General features: G+C 56.4%; 1 protein-coding gene across 5 annotated transcripts in view; it reads right to left on the reverse strand.

Annotated features, from left to right (window-relative positions):
• The window catches only part of CEP164 (centrosomal protein 164), a 70,581-nt gene that overhangs the window by 5,850 nt on the left and 50,269 nt on the right, over window positions 1–14,462 (reverse strand). For 4 of the 5 annotated variants that reach the window (XM_073808159.1, XM_073808158.1, XM_073808157.1 and 1 more), the window contains 14 exons: window positions 13,112–13,249; window positions 10,198–10,410; window positions 6,536–6,667; window positions 6,227–6,443; window positions 5,282–5,359; window positions 4,933–5,064; window positions 4,451–4,573; window positions 2,861–3,004; window positions 2,338–2,421; window positions 2,149–2,217; window positions 1,629–1,807; window positions 1,168–1,294; window positions 754–821; window positions 75–282 (listed from right to left, as the gene is read on the reverse strand). In XM_073808159.1, coding sequence (XP_073664260.1) covers window positions 75–282; window positions 754–821; window positions 1,168–1,294; window positions 1,629–1,807; window positions 2,149–2,217; window positions 2,338–2,421; window positions 2,861–3,004; window positions 4,451–4,573; window positions 4,933–5,064; window positions 5,282–5,359; window positions 6,227–6,443; window positions 6,536–6,667; window positions 10,198–10,410; window positions 13,112–13,249 — 1,912 coding nt within the window. The remainder of the gene's footprint in view (window positions 1–74; window positions 283–753; window positions 822–1,167; window positions 1,295–1,628; window positions 1,808–2,148; window positions 2,218–2,337; window positions 2,422–2,860; window positions 3,005–4,450; window positions 4,574–4,932; window positions 5,065–5,281; window positions 5,360–6,226; window positions 6,444–6,535; window positions 6,668–10,197; window positions 10,411–13,111; window positions 13,250–14,462) is intronic. The other variant, XM_073808160.1, reaches the window with a different exon arrangement.

Here is a 14,462-nt window from a genome sequence, read left to right on the forward strand (position 1 = left end):
CCCAGAATGATCAACTGAGGGCGAGCCCAAAGGGAGTGCCGCCGGCTGCCCCAGGCCTCCCCCGGGCTCCTGACCTCCTCCAGGTCCTTGCACATGTTCTCCAGGGCCTTGGTGCCTGGCGGGTCCTTGGCCGCCTCCTGAGCGCTGGCCAGCTCGTGGCGCCAGTGCTGCTGGGCAGCCTTCAGAGCTGTCTGCCGCCTCCGCATGGAGCGCGTCTGCCGGACCAGGAACTCCTTGGCGCTGCGGAGAGCTACCCCCTCGGCAGAGAGGTAGTGCCGGGCGCTGCGGGGGACAGGGCGGGGGGTTGGAGGGGGACACACACTCTCTGAGAACCCCTGCTGTGGGTCACAACCACTTCCCGAGCAGATGCCCACCCTGAGCACAGACTGCGGTGCTGGGGCCAGGCAGAGTGCGGGGACATCGCCACTAAATACCCACAGAGCGCGAGGCACGGGCTGCGCTGAGTCCTCCCACCCTGACTATGAAAGGGAACGTGCCTGAGGCCTCCAGAGATGGCTAGACACTCCCAACAGCCTGACCCACAAGCAGAGGTCAGCAGATGCCAGAGATCACCATGGGCACCTTCTTGGCTTGTCAGAGACGATTCCTCAGGCACCCAGGGCCCCTTCCCTGAACCGAGCCCCGCTGGAGACCACCGTCACGTTTCAGTCCACCCCGGCTCTGTGACGCAGGCACTCACCTACCCCTTCCTGGCATCCTCAACTCAAAATAAGACAGGTTATTGGAACTCACCTGTCCAAGGACAAGTCGGTCTCCTCCTTGCTCTGGGAGAGGGAAAAGGATACCTCTTTAGTCTGGTTCTAGGACACACAGTAGAAAAGGCCCATTGAAGGTAACATCAGATACACTACAGGCTCCAAGGACCCCAAAGTCCCTCCTAGTGGCCCAGACACAGAAATGGTTCTGCCAGCCGCTGGACTATTCACTTACAGATATAATCTGACTGATGGAGAAGGGGACTAGGAATGATAAGAACAGGAGACTAAGGTTCTATGCAGAACAGAGCCAGGACCCCTCCAGGAGCCCAGAGTCTTCCTGGAGCCCCACCCCCTCCTGGTGCACTCTTGGAGGCCCGCCCCCTCCTGGTGCCTGGAGCCTTGCCCTAGCCCAGCCACCCTGACCCTCCCAAGGCACAGAAAAGCTCACCGTCCCAAGGGATTTCCTCAGGTCCTCAATGTGGAGATCAGGCTCAAATCGTGAGGAAGCATCACTCTCTTCCACCGCCAGCTCTTTCAGCAAGTCCTGCTTCCTCTGGGCTTTGGCCTCCAGGTCACTGTGGTGGGAGACGAGGGGGGGAGGTGGGGGGAGGCAGGGTCACATGACGAAGCAGACCAGGCAGCACACTGTCAGGACTCCTGGGGGGAAGCGGGGAGAACCATCTCCATCCCTTCACTCCTGTCAAAGACCCTGGAGGCAGAGCTGGGGCATGAACAGTAGAACCAGGGACCCCCGGCTACTCACAGCCCCAACTCCCCACAAAACGCAGCCCCTCCACCTGGCCCCACCTCTGCCTGTTAACTGGGCCGTGAGTAGAAAGGGCCCATGAGCAGCAGAGGTCAGAGGGCCGGCGAGAGGCAGTAGGGGTGGCTAAATGCAGGGGTACAGACCACCTGACATGCTTCTGCAGCCTCTGACTCTGGGCCTGCAGCAAATCCACCTGGGACTCCAGCTCCAACTTGCGGGCCTGAAGCTCCTCGAGGATTCTTCGGAGCTGCCGGTTTGACTCCAGCAGATGGCTGTGCTCCTTCTTTGCCTCCTCCAGGTGCTGACGGGTGGCTGCGGCTTCCTGGGGGCAGGAGGAAAGAGAGACACACCCAGAGACATGGGGGGTGGGGGGGGCGGGGCAGGCAGGGAGCGGGCAGCACCAGACAACAGGGAAGAGCAATGGGGAGAGGATGGAACCAGGCACACTGAAGGCCTGTGTCTGCCGTCAGCGGCAGTGTCCCCCACCGGGCCCACCCGCGGCGGCTCCTGAGCTGGTCCCACACGCTGGGGCTATTTGTGCAATAGCAGCCAACACAGTCTGGAACCCAATTCCCTGGACAGATCCGGTGAACAAAGGGGTGCGGGAGGGAAGGAAATGGAATAGGGGAGATAGAGGAGAGAGGACAGGAGAGGCCGCCAAACCTCGCGCTCCAACGCAAACTGCCTCTGCACATCGAGGAGCTGCTGCTTCTCCTTCCGGGCGGCCTCCTCCTGCGGGCGAAGGAGAGGACCGGCCATTTGGCCATCTCCGGGCCCCGGGTCCTCTCCCGGGGAAGCTGACTCCAAGGTCCAGGGCCCCCGAGAACCTGTCCTCCGCCCCCGCTCCCGCACCTGGACATCCAGCTGAGCCAATCTGGCCTTGACATCCTTGGTTCTGGTTTCAAGCTCCACCTCTAAATCTTGGAGTTTCCTTTCCTGCACAGAAGTGTAGGTGGAGAGAAAGCCGTGAGCGTAGCAAGAGCACAGGCACGTGCTGAGCGGCAGGAGGGGTTTGTGACCTACCACCCCATACCGCCCGCTCCAAGCTGGGCTGGCTTCCCCCACTTGCCCCCACGGCCTCCCAGCAGAGCACCACCTCTCATCTATTTCAGCGGGGGCGAGGAGAGGCGAAGGTGCCAACCCCGAGGCCCTGGGGCTGCTGACCTCCGCCTCTAGTCCTGGGGATGCTCCCCGGCCCAGAAAACAAAAGCGCAAGGATGCCCCAGCTTGCGCATGGCCAGCGAGAGACCCCCACCCCTGAAGCTGTCAAGCTCCGTCTGCTGCTGCTGCAGTGCCGGCCCCCAGCACTTTTCTACCCGGGGTGGAGGGGTCGGGCAGGGCGGGCCCCAAGCGACCGTCTGTCCGGGGCCCCCACCTGCTCCCGGGGCCGCCGCCGCAGGTCCTCGAGCTGCCGGTCCTGCTCCTGCCTCACTGTCTCCAACTCCCGCTCGTGGGCCCTGCGCAGGCGCTCCAGCTCTCCCGTCAGGTGCCCCAGGAGTTCGGCCCGCTGCTTCCTCTCCTGCACGGACGGTGGGGCCGCCGATGGGAAACCACAGCCGCCCCTCCCACCCCTAAAACCACAGCCCACCCTGCAGCCTTGGGTCAGTGCCATCAGGGACCCCAACAGGCCTCTAAGGCCGACTCTTGGAGAAGAGCAGGAGAGCACTGAGGACGGCGAGGTCCCGCCCCCAGAAAGCCTGCACCCTGGCTCTCTGCTGCTGAAACAATGCTGGTCAGACGTGCTGAGAAATCCCTGGGTGGAAGCCGGCCTCACCCACCACCCCTGCACGTACAGCCTTCGTTCCTTAAGGGAAGAGAGATCGTTACTAAATTCTCACTCTTCCTCAGCAAGGGCAGAACTGGTTTGGGAAGGGAGTCAACTACATTTCACCACGATGGGCCGCTATTTCTGCCCTGGTGCAGAGTCTGGGATACTGGTTCCAGTTACTGGAGGAGTAGCCTAGAAACCCTGGGTAGAGGCATGGCTCTGGGCTAAAGTCAGCCACCAGCCCGCCCCCTCGTCCACCCCCAACGTGAGCAAGCCGGCATGGGTCCACTTAAGTCACTGAACGCTCCCACCGAAGGCTGAAGTTGGGCAGATAATATCTAAATATTGGGTGGCTCTTGCCAGTCTATTTCCTGGTGTCCTGGAATTTCTATTAACCCTGGTGGCACGGTGTTGGGTGGTTAAAATTGAAGACTTTGGAGTCAGACATTCTGGCTTGAATCCTAGCTCCTCTACTTACTAGCCAGGGTGGGCTTGGGAGAGTTGCTTACACTCCCCAAGTCTCAGTTCCCTCTTTTTAAAATAGAGATAATGATAGTATGAACCCCCTAAGGGTGTCGTGAGGACTAAATGAGGTAATATACATAAAGAGCTTAGGACAGTGCCCGACACGTCGTACAAGCTCAACACACGTCAGCTATTATTAATATGAGAGCAAAGTGCAGCCTGCTGATGGGGAGGAATCGCTCCTCACCTAATGCTTTAGTAAAAAGGCAAAACACGATCTCACCATTGCAGGGTGCCAGGAAAGAAAGCCTCCCACCATCCCTGACCACAGGTGGTCCCCTTCCCAGGCCCTCCGGCCAGCTGGGAATGACCCCGGGGTGTGTGTGACCCCGGTGTGTGTGTGTGTGTGTGTGTGTGTGTGTGTGTGTGTGTGCACGCACATGCCAGGGAACGTGGTGAAGTCACCTCAGGGTGTGGGGGGTGGGGTGTGTGGGGTGTGTGTGTGTGTGTGTGACCCTGGGGTGTGTGTGGGGTGTGTGTGTGTGTGTGTGTGTGTGTGTGTGTGACCCCGGTGTGTGTGTGTGTGTGACCCTGGGGTGTGTGGGGTGTGTGTGTGTGTGACCCCGGGGTGTGTGTGTGTGTGACCCTGGGGTGTGTGGGGTGTGTGGGTATGTGACCCCGGGGTGTGTGTGTGTGCGCGCGTGCAAGTGCCAGGGAACGTGGTGAGGTCACCTCGGCTTCATACTGCTCCCTGGCCTCAGCCACCACTTGCTGATGCTCCTCCTTCATCCTGTCCATCTTCCTCTCGTGTTCCTTCTCCACCTCCTGGCGCTTCTCTCTCAGGAGGCCACTGAGCTGCAGGGCAGGCGGCAGGGATGCGACATGCAAGACTGAGGCTGGAGCAGCCCCCGGGGACTGAAGCACTTGAAGGGACTCATACACACATGTGACACAACCTCCCCGATGTCCCCACGTGCACACGTCAGGTGACATACACACGGCCACACCCAGCACACCCTCCTCCTCACATAGAGGGCATGGGGGTGGAGAAGCACTTGGCCTCCAGGGAGCTAAGGCATGAAAACGGACCCTGAAGTCCTGACCCCAGCTGAGCTGTCCAAAGCAAAGCAGAGGACCCCTGGGCCAGGATGGCTCGGCCGACCGTCAGAGTGTCCACGACAGGTACACAGTCGAAGGAGCAGACCAGCACTCACCTCTTGCTCGTACTCGAGAACGTGATAAACTTTCTGATGAGCTCTCTGCTCCGCCCGCCCAAGGCTCTCCTGCAGTTGGGCCTCCTCTTTCTGATGAGCTTCCTCCATCTTCTTCTGGAGGCTGGAGACCACCTGAGGAGGCACCCACACAGGGGAGCGTGACCCGCAGAGAGCGCTGCAGAGTGGCCGCGGGGGACTCGCTTCCCAGGGTCCCAGCACCCATCCCCCCGGGGGCTGCAGGAGAGGGAGACTCCCTCCCTAGGGGACGGGGTGTGGGTGAAGGGGTCCCGCGGCTCACACCCCAGGATGCCCAGGGTCTGCCCCGCCGGCCAGGGCCACCGCGCCTCACCTCCCTGTGCTTGGCCTCCAGCGAGGAAGACAGCCGCTCCAGCTCCTCCCTGTGCTCCCTCTCCAGCACTGCCACCGCCTGGGGCAGAGCAGAGGGCCTGTGAGGACGCAGGGCAGGCTGGCCGGGCTCTGAGCTGAGACGAGGAGAGCCAGAAGACCACCCCCAATGCCTCTCGAGCTAAGCACTCCAGGGGAACCGCAGGCACATCTTTGATTCCTCCAAAATAACTGTCCCTCAAGTCTGCACCTCGCAAACGAACGGGGACGTGAACGCCAGAGTGGAGGGGCCTTTCAGTAAGGCTCGGTCACGGCTTCCATTCCCCCGCCTCTAGGCCACCGGTACATAGGCGACACTCCTGCCTGTGCATAAGCACCAGGCAGGGAGGCCTGCGCGTCTGAGCACCACCTCCCAGAGCGCGTGCAGTACAATGATGTCCCCACACCCCCACGCCTTGCTGCAGACACCCTGGGCCTGAGAGCTGAAACTCCACCCATCACCAAAAGAAAACAGAAGTTCCATGTGGCCTATTACCTACTTCAGCCTCTTACCTAGAGACAGACCCACTGGACTGGAGGGACAGGGAGTAAGGACAAAGGAGAAAAAATTCCTCTGAGTGGGCTAGCCTCTCGCTCTGAGGCAGGGGAGGAAAGGAGAGAAACGCGAGGTCCTCACAGCTGCCCCTCAGGGACAAGGACGAGGCCCCTTTGTCTCAAGAGCTCTGGTCTGGTTTAAGTTCTTTCAGTCATGAAATCTTCCCAAATGCACAGGCCAGGTCCACATGGGCCCAGACAGCCGGCCCGACATCTCGTTGCCCATCCACGCAGACACTCGTTCTCCACCTGGCTCCCCACCCTGCGCCCCAAGGCTGGCGCTTCCTCTTCCTCAGCGCTCAGCTCCTCCCCAGGCAGCCCAGGATCACATTGGGGTGGGGAGGGGGTTGCTCACGTCTTTCCTCTCCCCCTCTAGCTGCTCCCTCAGCTGCTGCAAGGCCTTCTCCTTCTCCGTGTTCAGGGCGGCCTGCTCTCTCTTCTCCGAAGCCTCCATGTCTTCCCTGAGACGCTCCAGCATCTGCCTGTTTCTCTCTTCCAAGCTGGCCCTCTCAGCCTTCTGTAGAGACTCCAGCTCTTCTCGCAGCCTCTGCAGGGAAGCCTCGTGCTCGGCCCTGGGCAGACAAGCGGGTGGGGATGGGCCTGGGCACTGGGGGAGGCGGGGGTGGACCTCCAGGGGGCCGGGCAGCCCACAGCCTGCACTCACCTGATTTGGTCCTCATCCGCTTCCACGCTGCACTGCACCTGGGCGCAGAGCCGGGACAGCCTCTGGCCTTCCTGCTCTCTCACCAGGCTCTCCTCTTCCTCGGTGGCTCTCTGCAGCTGCTCCGTCAGGGAACTGTGAAGCAAAGGAAAGGCAAGTTTGTTGGCGGGACCACAAGGCCTTCCCTCTTTTAGGCATAACCCCTGGCTCTCGGCCTCCAAAAGCCCGTAGCCTGCCTGTGAAGCTTCCTAAGTCTTTTTTTTTTTTTTAATTTTATTTTTTATTCATTATTTATTTTTGGCTGCCTTGGGTCTTTGTTGCTGTGCGCGGGCTTTTTCTAGTTGCAGCGAGCGGGGGCTACTTTTCCTTGCAGTGCGCGGGCTTCTCATTGCAGTGGCTTCTCTTGTTGCAGAGCACGGGCTCTAGACATGCAGGCTTCAGTAGTTGTGGCACGTGGGCTCAGTGGTTGTGGCGCACGGGCTTAGTTGCTCCGCGGCATGTGGGATCTTCCCGGACCAGGGCTCAAACCTGTGTCCCCTGCATTGGCAGGCGGATTCTTAACCACTGCACCACCAGGGAAGTCCGAAGCTTCCTAAGTCTTAAAGACGAGTCTAACCTCAGCCTCTGGGTCCTGCTGCCTCCCTCTAATACCTCCCCAGGTTAGAGGGGCTATGAACCACCTGCTCTTTGCAGCCGGAAGTAGATTACAGGCTCCATGATCCCAGCACAGCATTTCTGCCAAAGGCTCCCCTCGGCCTCCAGGTTCACCTTGGTGGCGTTCACTCAAGGTGGGATCCAGTCTGACTCCAGCCCAGCTCTGGCCACAGCAGATGAGCCACCCCCTCTAAACCCCGCTACACTCTTCCCTGCCTCTTGGCCTTTGTTCATGCTGGTTCCCCCGTCTAGAATCCCCTTTCCTACCTGATGAACCCATGTTCCTTGTTCAACACCCAGCTCCCTCCTCTCAGAGAAGTCTTTCCAAGTTCATCAATTACCTTTCTGCTCCCAACACACTTTATATGAGGACCTTTCTTAAGCACGCCGCTCGGTGCCACGCATCACACTGCACCATAATTAATTAATCTTTTGTATGTGTGTTTTCCTTACAAGCCTGGGAGCTTCTCCAGAGAAAGAGTCTTGTCTTAAAACCTGTTTTATCCTAAGTGCCAAACACAGTAACAGATATGACGTAGGTACTCAATGCATGTTTGTTGAATTTGAACAGTATCAACCAGGCCTAAACTATAAGCAAGCTTTCATTATCTATGAGGGGTACCTTACTTGCAGACTAATGATAGTACCCTTCTCATCCCAAGCAGACAACCCTCCTGCGGCCCCCACGTGACCAGGGGCTGTGTGCTGTGCACGATTCAGAAGACAATTTCTTTGAAAAGCTTCTGGAGTGAATTCCAAAGCCAGAAAAGATTTAGGTTCATTTCCTATTTTAAGTTATCAGCACCACTGCTCTCTTCCATGATGACAGAAAATTTGAGTGAAGTAAAAATCCTTCCTTCTAGATTCCCCAGAAACCCTTTCTCTTCATCCCGTGGCCAAATGTTACACGTAGCACCGCAGAATGGCAGAGCTGGAAGGGTCTTTAGAGGTTAAGCCCTGCATTTTACAACTCTCTCTCTTCATCTTACAACTAAACTCAATCTCCTTGTTTTGTAACTAAAGAAACTGAGAGTTAGTCTGTCTGCCTTACTGCCTGCTTTCTCATTCGAGAAATATTTGCTACAAGGTTGGCTGGGGTTTCCAGAAATTTCTACCAAGTGGCAGTTTCCCAGCAAAGAGGAGGCGCCACCCCTCAGAAAGGCTCACACGTAAACAGAAGCAGGGTTCTCGTGATAAACTACTTGGAAGACAGCCAGGCAAGGCATTGCCCACAGAGAAACCACTTAGTCAAGACCGCTGACACTGTACTGATTTCGACTGAAAAGATTTACAATCAAGAGCCATCATTTATTGAGCAACTACTGTGTTTCAGGCCCTGAGTCGGACCCTTTTGGCGGCTGGTTTTCACCACGACTTAAGAGGTCTCTGGGAGGCCCCCTCTGCAGTTGGGGGGTTTGGGGAGGGACAAAGGGCACAGTCAGCCCAGCTGAGGGTGACTGGGAAGAGAGAGGAGCCTGGTAGGTGGGCAGGGAGACACCACGGGGATTTCCTCCCAGGCACTGTCTCTCAAGGTAAGCTGAGTTGCACCCTGTTTGGGTGGGCCCCCGCCCCAAGTTTCAGTTGGCTGGAAGAGGAAGATGCTGTGGGAAGATCTGTCCTCTGGGATGCACTCTGGCTGGGGATCCAGGAGGGGTGACATAAGGATGGACCCAGGGTCAGTCGATCCTGTGTTGGGCTAATGAGAGAGACTGTCCCCAACCCTCTGGGTAGTTGGGTGTTGGCTTTGTTAGTTTCTCTAAATTAAGCATAAATATTTTTATAAGTCTTTGCTACATATGATAGAAAAATAGCAAGTCTCTAGCACTTTCGGATGTTCTGTCCAAGAGGACAAGATTTAGCCTTTAGTTTAAGTGCTAAGTAAGTGAAATATATTAACATCTTTTTGTAGCACCTTTCCCATCCTGGGACTGTGACAGAGATTGCTTACTACCCTTCTCAGTATCCATTCTCCCATTTTTCTTTACTAAGAGAACCCTGATTTTTTTTCTATCAGGTACAGAGGACCAGCTGAAGGACTACATTTCCCAGTTAGCCTTTGCAACCAGGGGTAGCCAGCCAGATATAAGTGGAAATTATTGGGTAAAGTTTCCAGGAAAACTCCTTTAAAGAATAAGCAGAAGTTATTGGGTAAAGTTTCCAGGAAAGTGCCTTCAAAGGGACTGAATGAGCTAGAAGGTGCCCCTAATCTTCCTGCCTGGAGCACAGACACGATGGCTGGAGATCCAGCAGCTATACTGGACTGTAAAGAGACCCTGAGAGTAAAACCCAGCACTAAAGATGGCAGAGACATGAAAGGAGACCAGGGACCTGGTGACTCTGTGTAGCCATCATGCCAGCCCTGAACTGCCTCTTCCTATAAAAATGAAACTCCAGCACACATACACACAATCCTGTACACGTGGGCCCAGCCCAGGCTTCCATGTCGCCTTTGTCTAGGGCCTCGCAGACAGCTACTCAAAGAGTAGGAACCCAAATAGAAACTTCTGGGTCCGAGAGCACCTCACGTGGTCCCTCCCAATCTCAGCGGGTTCCAACAGGGCCCTGACTCCCGAGAGAGGACGATGTAGTTGTTCTCCGGAGACAAACCGCCTGGGTTAACCCGGGCTCTGCTGCCTACGAGCCTCCATACCTGGGACGAGCTACTTAACCTTTCTGTGCCTCAGTTTCTTCGTCTATATTATAGATGCTACAAAACAGAATTGATGACGACACCTCATAAGGGCCATTCCGAGGACTGAACAAATTAATAGACATAAAGCATATGGATCAGTGTAATCTCTCAAAAAATATTAGCTACCCTCATCATGATCACGCCTCCCAAGTCCTCCCCAAAAAGAGGAAAGGCACGAGCCCTGGCCAGGGAGCCCACCCCTCCACACGGGCCACTGGGGAGCAGTCCTGGAGGGGCCCCGGGCATCCCCGTGGCTGCCAGGGTGGGAGGAGGGTGTCCCTGCACAGCTGGGGCAGCTGGACTGGGGTCGGGGCGGGACCTGAGCGCCTTCTCTTTCTGCCGGTGAAGCTGCAGGGTCTCCGCCGCCTCCTCCTCCTGCCACAGCTTCTCCTGCAGCCGCGGCATCTTCTCTCGCTTGGACTCCAGGAGCCCCCTCTGCTCTTGCTCGAGTCCTTGGGCCACCGCCTCTTCCGAGGCCTTCAGTGCAGCCTCTGAGAGCTGCTCTGGGGGAGCCGCAGGCTGTGTAGATCGCCTGCCAAGGGTGGAAGCAGCATTTCACTAGGTTTACTATCCACCCACCTTTCGGCACTAGGATTTATACAGATACAGAACAGCACATACAGCCCCCCTAACAGAGGGCCCAGGGTCAGGAATCGTAGTGCAAATCACTGTACCCAAGGGCGGGCAGCAAGGCTACCCTCTCGAAGACACAGGCAGCATTCGTTCTATAGGACAAGCCCCACGGTGGCTGTCAAAGGCCCCGAGAGCCTGGGGATGAGGGTGCCCGTAGGAGGCTCTCAGGGCATCTGGTGGGTTGTGGCCTGAGTGAACACCCAAGCTGTGGCTCAAGGGCTGGCGGCAGCAGGAAGAGAGCAGAGCTCTGTCCCTCATGGACTCCTCCCCAGAGTGGCTCATGGCCCTGTTTCCGACTCCCTACCAGGGCTCTCCCTGCTACTTGAGGCTCAAGGCCAGCAGTTTGGGAAGTCCCCAGCGGCTGCTCTCTGACTCTCAAACTGAACAGAGGCCAGTGTGTATGAGCCAGCGGGAGAAGCAGCAGCAGCTGCTGCTAGGAGTTCGCTGCTAGAACTCCTAGCCCTGAGACCTAGAACAGTCCATGGAGGCCCAGGAATGGGAAACCGTCCTCCCCACTCTGCCAAGGGAGCCGGGCAGGAGACCCTTCCCTAAGCCAAAGACAGGAGCAAGAGCACAACCAGATGCCAGGCTCCATATCTCCCCGATGATGCCACAACTTCATCTGCTTAGAGTGAATTCACTGTTTGGAAATGTGTAAAAGAAATTCTAACCTGGATGCATAAGGCGGGTGGTAAGATAAGGAACACTGGTATCGGTTAAAGAGATGTCTATAATGAAGGCTGTTATGTTGCTTGTATTCTGGTTCTTAAAGGAGATACCCAAAGAGAAACCCCAAGAACATTTTAAGCAACGAAAGCATAAGCGGGATAAAGTGTTTTGCCTCCCAGAGCGGCTTTCCTAAAGGCCAGGACATGCTGGCATTCCCAGGTCCCTAAATCTTACATCAGAAATTGGTCTGGCCACCCAACCACCATCTTCTCCCACGGTGCTCCAGCTGCGGCAGGCCTGGCACGGTGGCCCAGTGGACCCCAACGGCATATGGGCGTGGTCCAATCAAGGACAAGAGGGGCCAGAGCCCAAGAGGGGAGCCAGTCCCCCGTCCACCGCTGGGGATGTAAAACTCCCTCCTCCCTCAGCTCCCACACTGCAGGAGACAGAAGGCAGCGGGCGGGCGGGATCAAATTAGAAGAGCAGAAGTAAACAAGGGCTCTGGAATTCCATTTCAGCCCCTTGAGGCCAGAGAGAGAAGGAAGACACAAAAGGCTTCTGCTATCTCTGAAATATCATTAAGATCTTTCCTAAAATCATGACTCAGACCAGAAGCAGTCTTGAGTCCTGCCTTCAGTTCTCTTCTGCTCCCAAGCCCGTCTCCCCGCTTCCAATTCCCAGCTTCCTCTCAGTCCCCTGTCCCAGCCCGACTGATGCAGATGTAAGACGTGCATCAAGACACCTCCTCTGAGAATACCGCCCTCGGAAAGAGCCTCCCCCCGCAGCTCTCAGCCTCATCAACCCTCCAACTCATTTCCAGCCTGAGCTGAAATCATCTTTTTTCCCTGAGATGGTACCTTTTAATGTCTCTCTCCCCTGTGGGCTACGTAGCTGTGTGGAGCCCTGGGGACAGATGCTGCGGAGAGATGGGGCATCAGCCGGCGTGCCCGTGTGTGCCCAGGCTGCACGCACCACTGAGCCTGCCTGCACGTCTGGCACACAGGCAAATGGGGCTGCTTTTCAGTGGGCCTCTCCTCCGTGTCCCTGTTTTAAAGATCGAGTGTCCCAAACTCCCAGCTTAGGTCCGAGGCGGTCAAACAGTGAGCCTGAAAGATCTATGAGATAACTGGGCAGTTGAAGACTCCAGAGGAAGAGGCAGGTCTGATTTCTAGGCCACTCCTCAGGTATCAGCATCAGTGAGACACAGTTTGCAACAGTTAGTGGCCAAGAAGAGGCTCAGTCAGAGCGTCGTCCTTTCAGACGGGCCACTGAGTTACTCTGAGCCGTATGAGGGAAAGCAAAGAGAGAAGGCGGGCAGGGAGGGAGGAGAGGGAGGCGGATATGATACCCATGGCCCTGAAATGGCCAGGGTACCACTAAAACTCAGATCACTATCAGGGATCTTGTCTCCGCTCACTTTCAACCCAGTTGTTTTCATTCATTTACCCTCTCTCTATACACACCTCATGAAAGATGCTGGGATGACAAACGGAAGGGTATCCTTGTTTCCCAGACCCAGGCCTCTGGCCACAAAGCAAGCACAGCGGTGGCTGCTTGCTAGCCCTCCCTGCACTCCCTGACCTGCCCTTTGCTCTGAACTCCTCCTGATTCAGCTTGACACTATCTATGCAGGAGACAGGCTCTACTAATCATGCTTTTTATTTTCTGTATTTCATGATGTTATGGCATCTGAAAAAGCTGGCTGGTCAAGGAGAGGGTGCCCCCTCCCAGATCAGCCAATCCTTAGAGACAGCAAAGGGAGTATGTCTTTCACATGCAAACCAACCAATCCCTACACCCCCTACCATCTCCTGATCTATTTCCCACGCCCAAAATCACCCAGGGCCAGGCACCAGGTAACTAGAGACCAGGCCCAGAGCCCTCCAAAATTATTCCAACTTTCCACCCCTCCACTCGCTCAGGGTACTTACCCTGTCTCGCCCATTGCTTCCCACGAGAACCCCAATGAAGACTCTGGGTTATGCTCTTCCTTCTCGCCTCTTCGGCCTCCTGGCCAAGCCTGGTCCTTCCCCACGTGGCCCCACCCGGCGTGGCATGCCCTCTTCTCTCTGGAAATATAAGGAACAAATTCTTCTTTCAGTGGCATGGGCCTCTCTGTGTTGTCACTCAGTCACCTTCACAAATGAAAATCCCATGGATACAAATGAGGCACAGACACAGAGCCACTCCCCACGAATCCCAGAAAATCAATCCATTCTTAACGTAGCTGTAAAGATCAATAACAAGGAAGTTATGGAGCCTGAGAAGACTTAGGAAAGGAACAGCAGACATTTCCTAAGGGCGCTGTGTAAACTGAAACTGTGTGGTCCAGGAGAGAGCCCCCCAGCAGGGGCAGCCTCACTGGGATGGGAGGAGAAACACAAAGGAAGGGGACGGACTCATCAGCCCAGGCAGCCAGGAGGAGCCTCACTGGCCAGCTTCTCTGCCAGAAGCCCTGGGAAAATGCCCTCTGACCTCTGCCCAGAGGGTCCTGTTTCTGAACCCCACTCACCTCCTGTCCTCATCAAAAGCACCCTGATCTGGCTGCCCACAGCCACCCAGGGGACCTGGGAAAGCTGTGTCATTCCTCAGGGGCAGAGCTGTCACTGTGGGATATATCACCACCTGAAAAACGGGCTACCCCTTCCCTACATCACTCCTGCAGCGCTACAGCGATGACAGGAGATCGTGCACTCATGTGCCCCGCCAGCTCTCGGTGACGCTTCCTGCGAGTAATCAGGGCATGAACCTGTCTCTGCCCAACAGTCAGCCCGAATCCTGAGGACGCTTCATCCTCTTGTACTGCTCAGCTCACAGACAGGAAAACCTGTATCACCCTGACACCCGTTTCTCTCCATGCAGAGAAAAGGCACGGTGGCTACAGAGCAAGAGTCAGAAGTCGACGGCTCGGGCGACTAGAGGGCTCGGGTCCTAATTCTGCAACCGACTGGCGACGTGACCTTGGGCAAATCACTTCACCTCCCTGAACCTCAGGTTCCTGATCTCTAAAAGCGGTGAGAAAGGGGAGGAGAGCGGAAAGGTTTCTAAGTTTTAGACGTGCTTGGTGCAAGAGCACAGCTGAGCTTGGAACCCAGGCACTAAAGATATATACTGTGTCCTGGATAATTCCATTCATCTGAAGCTAGAGAACTGGAAAAACGAATCTATGGGACAGAAGCTAGAATAGCGGTGACCTAGGGCAGGTGGACTGAGAGGAAAGGGGCCTGAGGAAACTTTCAGGAGGGATGGGAATGTTCTGCTAATGATCTGGGTGGTTGTGAT

This window comes from Tursiops truncatus, chromosome 8, assembly GCF_011762595.2.
Source record: "Tursiops truncatus isolate mTurTru1 chromosome 8, mTurTru1.mat.Y, whole genome shotgun sequence".
NCBI classification, from domain to species: domain Eukaryota; kingdom Metazoa; phylum Chordata; class Mammalia; order Artiodactyla; family Delphinidae; genus Tursiops; species Tursiops truncatus.